At 55.7% G+C, this 9,625-nt stretch overlaps 1 protein-coding gene across 1 annotated transcript in view; it reads left to right on the top strand.

Annotated features, from left to right (window-relative positions):
• The window catches only part of LOC101663738 (NT-3 growth factor receptor), an 89,356-nt gene that overhangs the window by 68,332 nt on the left and 11,399 nt on the right, over window positions 1-9,625 (top strand). Inside the window, exons 5-8 of the mRNA XM_004709895.1 lie at window positions 4,185-4,342; window positions 5,398-5,540; window positions 6,026-6,167; window positions 6,655-6,951. Of these exons, the coding sequence (XP_004709952.1) occupies window positions 4,185-4,342; window positions 5,398-5,540; window positions 6,026-6,167; window positions 6,655-6,951 (740 nt within the window). The remainder of the gene's footprint in view (window positions 1-4,184; window positions 4,343-5,397; window positions 5,541-6,025; window positions 6,168-6,654; window positions 6,952-9,625) is intronic.

The following is a 9,625-nucleotide window of genomic DNA, read 5'->3' as shown; positions in this document are numbered from 1 at the left end:
GGGGGGGGCTCACCGCTATGGCAGACCTTCCTGTTCCTCTTGTCTTGTCACCCGCTCTTCTTTTCTCTTGCCTTGTCCTGTTCTCTGTCTCAGGGTCCAACTTCAGAGGCCTCCTCCCCAAGGCTTCTTCCCGCATCCTTCCCCTTTCTCTTCAAGGACTTGGTGTCCCCACCCCCCTTCTGGAGCTGTGTAATCCCTCCCTTTCCACGTAGTCCCTCTCTCTTCCATCGAGGGCCTGGTGTCTGGATCTGGAAACCTTGAGGTCATATTGTCCCTCCTTCGATTGACAGCAAAGCACCGAGTGCCCCTGTCTCCCCGTGGGTTCTCCTGGCTTGCCCCTTCCTTCCCCCCAACTTCTCTCCCTTTGCTCTAGACCTTCACTAACGGAGCAGCAGTTCTAAGTGGTGGCTTTAAAGGGTCTCAGAAAGAATGTACTGGCATCCTGACCCGTGGCATGGGGTGTGGTCCTTTTGGCACAGGGGTCCTCTTTATCAGGTGAGTGAGGGTGTATGTTACACCCCTAATTGTGTTGGAGCCTCTGAGACAGAGATGGGTAAGCATCCATGTGGGGGGACAGTGCCAGGGGCGTCAGCAACACCAGAGCGAGAGAACCCGAGAGCCATAGGGTTCTGCCCTGAGCAGACAGACAGACAGAGGCTGAGTGCCAGCTGTCCTGGAGAGCCTGTGACCTAGAGCCCCCGGAACAGGAGAGAGGAAGTTCCTGCTCCTCAGCCATACCCATTGAAGGCATTTCTGTGCCAACAGAGCCAGAAATGATCAGCATGGTCCAGGGTCTCCTGGAGACCCTCCAGCCCTTTCCAGGGGGACTGCAAGGTCAAACATGATTTTCATAGAAACACCAAGACCCTGTGTGCCTCTTTCCCCTCATTCTCCCTGGGGCGGGCACTGGCATGTTCAAGTCCACTCGGCAGGGCCGGACTATCATTCCTCTGACGACTGAAAGAGACGTCACGGAACCAAGCCCTCTGCCAGCGCGTCAGATCCAGCACACGGTGGCGGAGTGGAGCAGCCCCATGGCTTTCAGAGGCTGTCAGTCCTTACAGAAGCAGACGGCCTCGTCTTTCCCCCATGGAGTGGGTTTGAACCCCTGACCTATCAATTTGCAGCCAAGTACATTAGCCGCTGCACTGCTAGGTTCTTCTGGGGAATGGAGGTTACACGTGTGTTTGAAAACCTTCTCAGTTTTAACTCCTAGCGTCCTAAATAATGACAGTTATGACCCTCAGAAATATGAAAGGTCCTTAAGACCTCGAAAATATTTTAAGAGCCGAAAGGAAGCCTGAAACCAAACAGCTAGAGCCCGTGTAGGCCCCACTAGCCTGCGTGGCACCTGTATATGAGTTGGAAGGCCCCCACCCCCCCATCCCCCCCCACTCCCCGCCTCCTTGCCCCTGTGGGCAGATGGATCCCAGCGCCTGCCCAGAGCAGCAGCGTGTGCCTTGGTCTTCCTGCTCCTCTGCGCCCCTCGGCGTGCACCTGGAGGAATGCCCAGGCTGCATCGGGGCTCAGGGCGAGCCTGCATTTTGGAGACATCCTGACTGGTGTCTCCACGTGGTCAGCCTGTGCCCTGCTGTCACATTGCTCTTAGGAAGATCCTGGGCCTTGCTATCTAACAGCTCCTGGGACCTCAGTGGCCCCTGATGGCATTCTAGCCTTCCTGGCCAGGAAGCCCCACCCTCTGCCTCCCACTCTCATGTCTGCTTCCTTTCCCAGGTGTCTCCACATGGACTCACCTCCCTGCTAAATTCTGCTCCCCTCTGTTCACACACCTGCCCACAACATGCCCTTAACTTTCCCTGGGTCCCAAAGCCAAACTGTAGGAGCAGCCATCTAGCTGACTCTGAGTTAGGGACCCCACATATGTCAGAGCAGACCTGTGCTCAGTCATCTAGCTGACTCTGAGTTAGGGACCCCACATATGTCAGAGCAGACCTGTGCTCAGTCATCTAGCTGACTCTGAGTTAGGGACCCCACATATGTCAGAGCAGACCTGTGCTCACTGCAGGTTGCTGTGGCTGTGTTTCTTTCTTCTGAGGTCCCTCTGGGTAGATTCCAACCTCCAACCTTTTGGTTTGCAGCGAGCGCTTCATCCTGTGCACCACCCAGGGATGCCTAGCCTGCCTTCTCTCTGACTCTTTCCTCAGCCTCCGCCTGCCTGAGCACTCCATTCAGAGCCTAGCTGCTCATCTCTGCCTCTCCCCCTGCACCCAGTGCAGAAGGGCCAGAGCGTGCATGAGACTCAGAGCCTGGGGACGGAGGCCCCAGCCCTGTGCGTCCCAGCACCAGCTGAGGGATGCTGAGCCTTCCCAGAGAGAATCCTTCACCTGCGTGGGGATGAGACTAGCAATCTCCTCCCTCGGGTGCCGTTAGAAGCAGATGCTCAGTAAAGCTTACACTCTTTTCCTGCCTTGTCTGGAAGGTGCAGGGTGCAAAAGAAAGAGTGTTGGCACGTCTCCTGCGATGTGTCCTGGCCAGAAACCATTGACTGATTCCCCACAAGGCCTTGCCTCTTCCGGCAAAGCTGATGAATTTTGATATAGGCTTAACTATTTTGGAATTTGCTGATGATCAAAAATATTTTGGGTCTTCGTGTAACTTACCCAACTGCCACTCCCTCACTTAATGAGCCAGGAAAAGAATCATCTTCCACCTTGAGGTCCAGGCATTCAGGCTGGCTGGGCGCCCTTTGCGTTCGAGAGTCTGCGATGAATGGCTGCTGTCCTTGACCCTGAGGCCATGGCTGCCTTCAGAGGAGTGGTGAGCTGCTCCCCGTGAGTGACCAGGAGGCTGGTGGAGAAGGCGGGGCTGGGTTTTGACCTTGCCATCCACTGGGCTGTGTGTGTGAAAAAATTGGCAGCATTGGGGTCATGGTAGTGGGTGGAGGAAGCATTTAAGAACTCGAGGAAAATTGCATATTTCATCGTTACTACACTGCACTCTGATTTGCTCCTCACCTCCCCGCAGCCCTTCTGCAAGGGGATGTCCAATTTCCCCCGGATGGGCCCTGGGTCCCCACTCTGCACTCCCCCACACTGGCACAGACAGGAACTGGAAATACAGTGAACCCAGGACAGATGAACCCCCCAGGACCAGTGGAGAGAGTGGCGATGGTGGGAGGGTGGAGGGAAGGAGAGGGAGAAAGGGGGAACAGAGGACAAGGTCTACATGTGGCCTCCTCCCTGGGGGACGGACAGCAGAGAAGTGGGTGAGGGAGACGTTGGATGGGGTAAGATATGATAAAATAATAATAAATTATAAATTATCAGGGGTTCAGGGGGAGGGGAGCGGGGAGGGAGGGGGAAAATGAGCTGACACCAGGGGCTCAAGTGGAAAGTGGGTGTCACAAGAATGATGAAGTCAACAGACGTACTAAAGTGCTGGACACAGATGACGTATGTACAGATTGTGATGAGTTGTATGAGCCCCTAATAAAAATTATTATTTAATTTTAAAAAAATTGGCAGCAGTAAAAGGTGTTGCAAATTTCTCAGGTGACAAAGGGTCGTGAGTGGAAAGGCTTAGGAAGTCCCGGGCTAGAGGATCAGCAGAGAAGCGGCATGGTCCCTCATGAAGTGACGGGGTGCATTTTTCGGCTATCGGGGCTGTGGACCTTGTCGGCAGAGGGGAGAGCAGCCTGGGCACTGGCCCTGAGGGGCAAGCATGTAGGCCGTGCTGGGAGGAGCCTAGCAGCGGACGAGAAGCTGGGGAGGTGAACCCAATAGAAGTCAGATCAGAGAGGTTGATGGGAGTCCTGTCAAAAGCGGACGAGAAGCTGGGGAGGTGAGCCCAATAGAAGTCAGATCAGAGAGGTTGATGGGAGTCCTGTCAATCATGGGTGGCTTTGGCTGGGATTGTCATTGAGCTGAGACGCTTTTGGGGGTTTGAGAAGAGTTGTTCCAAATCCACTTAAAAAAAGTTTTTTGAAAAAAATTCTATGTGAGTTAAGTAGGGGTGACTTTTTTTTTTAAATCGAGCCTGATAACTTAAAAATTAAATAATGTCATCAGTTCAGAGGTTTTTTGTTTTTGTTCCTGCAAGATCGTGCCAGCCTCCTGTTATCATTCCTGTCGGGCAGGCGGCAGCCTTCATGGCCCCCCTGCCCCAGGAGGGGAGCTGGGCCCTCTCCGGTTCAGGGCTCCGTCCTGCTCTCTCCACGCCCACAGGAGACTGGAGCAGAACTTCTTCAACTGCAGCTGCGACATCCGCTGGATGCAGCTGTGGCAGGAGCAGGGGGAGGCCACACTCAACAGCCAGAACCTCTACTGCGTCGGCGCCGACAGCTCGCAGCTGCCCCTCTTCCGCATGAACATCAGCCAGTGTGGTGAGTGGGCGGAGAGGCCTGTGGGCTCCGGGGAGGCAGCCCCCTCCCCAGCCCCCACACCAGAGGCAGCACTGGACCTTAGCCTGTGCCCCACCCTGTGGCTGGGTGCTGCCCCTCTGGCTGATTGTGCCCTCCGTGGGCATCCCTGCCCTTGGTGAGCCAGCCTTGGGGAGGCTGGTTGCAGGACTGTGCGAAGGAACCAGGTCTGCTCCCTCACACCAGAGAAGACTCTCTTTCTCTCACATGGTTCGGGCCTGGCCAACCAGACCTGCGGTGCTGCCCCAGGGGAGTTCCCAGGCTGAGCTATTGACCCGAGAGGGGGCTGCGCCCTGGTGGTTTCTAGCCCCGATTCACCCTTGTGCTTGGCCATGGCCCCACTAGGACTCTTACCTGAAGCAGCGTGTCTCAAAGTGTGGTCTCATAACAGAAACACATGAGGGCCTTTTCACAACGGAGACTGCTAGCTAGGCTAACCTGTCTACCCGCCCCCCTCGTTGCTGTTGAACTGAATCAGATCTCAGCCACCTTTCAGGCCAGGGCAGGACTGGTCCACAGGGTTTCTGAGGAGGTAAATCCTGATGGAAACGGACGGCTGCTTCTCTGTCCCACAGAGCAGCTGGTGGGTTTGAACTGCCAATCTTTCAGTTAGCAGCCCCGCGGCGTCACCTGGATGTCTTAGGCCAAACCAGACTGCATAAGCCAACATTGTCCCAGAAACCTGCATTTTCACAGGAGTCTGAAGCACAGCCCTGTTTGAGACCCAGTGCCCAAGTGAATGCCCTCATTTGGTTTAATGGCTACGGTGGGGTTCCTTGAGCAGTTGTCCGTCCTACTCCAAACCCCTGCTATGTAGGAGAGCTTAGCTACAGGAACGTTAATCCCCTGAGGAGGGTGTGTGAGCCTTCAGGGGCTCTAGGACCCATCAGGGCTCAGGCAGTTGGCTGGAGTCGGGACTGGGCAAGGGACGAAATGCTACCAGGAGCCCTCGGACCGAGCGTCCGTGTGGATGGCAGCTTCTGCCGAGGTTTTCATCTTTCTTGTCTTCTTCCCCCAAGACCTTCCTGAGATCAGTGTCAGCCACGTCAACCTGACCGTACGAGAGGGCGACAACGCTGTCATCACTTGCAATGGCTCCGGATCACCTCTGCCCGATGTGGACTGGATGGTCACTGGGCTTCAGTCCATCAACACGCACCAGGTGGGCCTCCTGGACTGGACCCCATCGAGGAGACTGGAGAACCTTTACTTCTTAGTCTGAATGAGACGCAAGATACAGGAGAACCAGGGAGGGGTTGGGCGGGGAGGACAAACGTGTGGGTCTATGTATGTAAGGCTCATGGACTTGGCTTCCCTCCAGCGGCTTTATACTCTAGTCACCTTGACCGTCTACGTGCTGCTAACCTTCTTTCTACCTGCGTTTACTCAGCCCCACACTGAGCGTGGTGATCACATTCACCTCCCAGGGCTAGTGTGAGGACTGACTACGAAAGATACAGGCCTCCGGGGCCCTTGCACTTGGCTGGTGCCATTTTTATCACAGGCTGTATAAAGAGCCGCCCCCTCCCCAGAAGGGCCCCCCTTTCCCTTCTGCTTAGCTTTCTTTTAGGCAGGCCAAGGCGGTTTGGCATTGGGTGGCATGAGCTGCTCATTAAGGCTCAGCTGTCCTTTGATTGGGGTTTTCAGACCAATCTGAACTGGACCAACGTGCACGCCATCAACCTGACGCTGGTCAATGTGACGAGCGAGGACAATGGCTTCACCCTGACCTGCATCGCCGAGAACGTGGTGGGCATGAGCAATGCCAGCGTTGCCCTCACCGTCTTCTGTAAGCGAACACCAGGGTGGAGGGTGCACTCCCACGGAGATGCCGGGCAGGGGCTGGGGAGGGGTCCAGGGGTCTTCCTAGGGTTGAGCTGTAGTGGCGGGCAGACTATTCCAAGGCAAGACTGAGCTACGGCTGCTTGGGTGGTCACTCCTGAGGGCTCACAACCAGGGGTAGTAACCTCAGTGGGCACCAAGCATGTCCCTGAAATGATGTGCCCACACGTCAACTATGTCTGCAGGGACTCCTATGCTGGTTCCAGTCTGCCGGTGCCAAATCTTTACATGCCGGGAGACTGGCCAACTGAGATGGATCTAGGAGGCTTGTGGGAAGACGGCCATCGCTCTCCCTTTACTGGGGCAATGGGAGCCCTCGACTCTCCTCAGGCCCCTTAAGAGCCAGGGTGGGACCCCGGGATGCCCGGCATAGTGTTTGGAAGGCTGCTGCAGGTCACGGTGACTCTGTGTATCCCCCCCCACCCCCACGGCAGACCCCCCACGCGTGGTGAGCCTGGAGGAGCCCGAGCTGCGCTTGGAGCACTGCATCGAATTCGTGGTGCGCGGCAACCCGCCGCCGACGCTGCACTGGCTGCACAACGGGCAGCCGCTGCGGGAGTCCAAGATCATCCACGCGGAGTACTACCAGGAGGGCGAGGTCTCAGAGGGCTGCCTGCTCTTCAACAAGCCCACCCACTACAACAACGGCAACTATACCCTCATCGCCAAGAACCCCCTGGGCACTGCCAACCAGACCATCAATGGCCACTTCCTCAAGGAGCCCTTCCCAGGTGAGGGTGCTGCCGGGGCTCTGGGCGTCAGTGGTGGGCAGGGGTTTGAGGAGAGAAGCACGTGGGCACTGTTATGGGGGTAACTTCACGCACCCTGGAGCCCGCTCAGCCTCCAGCAGGGTGCTATGTGCGTCGGAGAAAGGCTGTTTTCCAATAGCTGTCACTGTACAGCCACGGTCCCTTTGAAATGCTCCACCAGAGTCCCCCGGAAATGTACAGTTGTCATAAAAGGCCACACTGTGCGCTGGCAGAGAGGGCAGGGACCTCACTGTTGGACGACAGTGGAGCCCAGCCTTGACCTCCCTTGTTGGAGACCCTGGCTGGCACTGCACTTGTTTGAGCCTCGTTCTCTCTGCAGTGAGATGAGCATGGTGGTGCTTCTCCCTCAGGAGACCCCTGTGCTTGAGTGAGTGGAACTGTGCATAGCACTTGCCCCAGGCCTTGGCACCCAGTGCCAGCTCTGTAGGAGACTTTGGGAACTGCCCACTCGAAAGCCACAGGTAACAGATGAGCTCACTGAGCCTCTTAGTATGCGATGCTTAGTGGGGAAGCTTGGCGGGACTGGGGCTTTTAGGCGGTGACTCCTTGCCTTTTTGGGTCCTGATGAGGCCACAGGGATGGCCTGGTGTCTTCTGTCTGTCACCGTGCTGACGCCAAGCAGCCTAGGGGCTAGTCTTTGAAGCAACCCAGGGGCTTAGCTGGACTGAATAGTTGGGATGTGATTTTGTTTTTCTCTGAGCGAAAACACTCTCCCTGAAGTTGGGGAAGGGAACCCCTCAGAGCAGTTCATGGTGGATGTAGCACCTGATAAGTTTCAGTCTATGAAGACAGGTATCTAGGACAACCGTGGTACTTTCTGCTGAAAGGTAACGAGATGCCCTGACCTTCAATGTCTAGAAATCAGGAGTCCAGTACAAGCTTGTGTCATCTCTTTCTTCCACACACATACTCACACACAGTCACCAACACTCACATTCACATACACTCACACTCACACTCACACACACACAGGGGGTGGGGAGAAGCTGAATCCATAGCTGGCAAATGGTGGGGGCAGGAGGGGCCCTGGAAGCTCCTAGAGGATTTCCTGACCTCAGTGCGAGGGAACTTGACCCAGAGGAACCAAGAGTGCAGATCTAGAAAGGCGAGGCTGACTGTGACCCCAACTCTCTCCACTGAGATCCAGGGGGTCGATAGCCAGGTCTTAGTAGGGGGTGTGGCAAAAGCCTGTTTCCAGCACCATCCATGTAATGCAGAGGCCATGCCGGGCTTTCTCTTAAGAGCTAGCACTTTCGTGACCAACCCTGCAGAAGCTGGCCCTCGTGGGTCACCATTTCAGGGCTAACCTGTAGGCAGAAAGGTCTGGGTGGCCCCTCTGCTTTGCCTGCACCAATCTGCACTCAGAAAATGAATTCTGAGCTAGAGAGGAGAGCCCATGTTCCAATGAGTGGGACATGAAGCATCCAGAGCAGGGCATTGGCTTCCACAGGGAAGCTCCTGGGATCTAAAGGGAGCAGGGAGCCGTAGAGTATGCAGGAGGGAGGATGATCCACTCTGGGCTTCTCTCCTGTAGAGGCTGTCGCAGGGTGGGAGGACAGTGGGGTTGGTGTGGTAGACACAGCTTTTCTCTTGCCTCACTTCTTCTCTTGGGAGGGAACCTGCTCTCTGCACCCCCCGCCCCCGCAAATTCCCCCAGCCCTGTGGACTCTTCCTTTGTCCTCACACAACACAGCAGCCATTGTCAGAGTCCCAGTGTGCCTACTGCTGAGTTGGTTGTCAGTTCTCCTTCAGCGGGATGTCCCTGCCCCGGGAGCATCCACGTCTCCTGGCCATGTGCTGAAACTCCCATTCTCCAGCCCTGCCCCGGACCTAATAGTTACCATTGCAGCCACTCCAACTCACAGCAACCCCATGTGCCAGGGTAGAACTGTGTTCCACTGGATTTTCAGTGGCCGGGTTTTTTCAACAGCAGTTTGCCAGGCCTTTCTTCCGAGTGCCCCAGGGGACTGGCGCTTTCAGCCTGTTGGCTGGTAGACTAGACCTGCTGAACCAGAAAGCCGGGTGGGGCCCAGCAGTGCTGCCTGTGCAGCACCCTCAGGTCTGCCCCCCACAGGCCTGGCCCTGGAGGTGGGAGGGAGATTGAAGCCACAGAGGGGCTGGAGAGGCCGTTTCCTCAGGCATTCCAAACCCTGACAGGGCTGCTGTGTGTGAAGGTCAGCTTGTTTTACAACTCTGATATTGAAGAAATCAATGACGAAGAAGAGGCGGTGACAGGGAAAAGATGGCTGGTGGTGTCGAGTGACAGCGTGCCTCAGTACTCAGGAGGAGGGTAAATTATTTCGGGGAGCAGAACAGGGATATATCATCAGCCTCTGAACTAAGCCTCACACCTGCCAATCCCTGGAGGCTGGAGATATCAGAGTGATCGTGGGTCCCTCTCTGGGGCGCTGGGCATCAGAGCCCTGAGTTGAAGAGCCAAACTGAACTCGCTGCCTCAAATCAATGCTGACTCGGGGAGACAGACACACTGTGGGTTTCCAAGACCCTAATTCTTTTTTTTTTTTTGAAACATTTTATTAGGGGCTCATACAACTGTCATCGCAATCCATACACACATCAATTGTGTAAAGCGCATTTGTACATCATTCTCAAAACATTTTTTTCTCCACCCAAA

The sequence above is a fragment of the Echinops telfairi genome, unplaced genomic scaffold (assembly GCF_000313985.2).
Source record: "Echinops telfairi isolate 266 unplaced genomic scaffold, ASM31398v2 ScPeMD7_7409;HRSCAF=8447, whole genome shotgun sequence".
NCBI classification, from domain to species: domain Eukaryota; kingdom Metazoa; phylum Chordata; class Mammalia; order Afrosoricida; family Tenrecidae; genus Echinops; species Echinops telfairi.
This window is presented reverse-complemented; position numbering and strand designations above follow the sequence as displayed.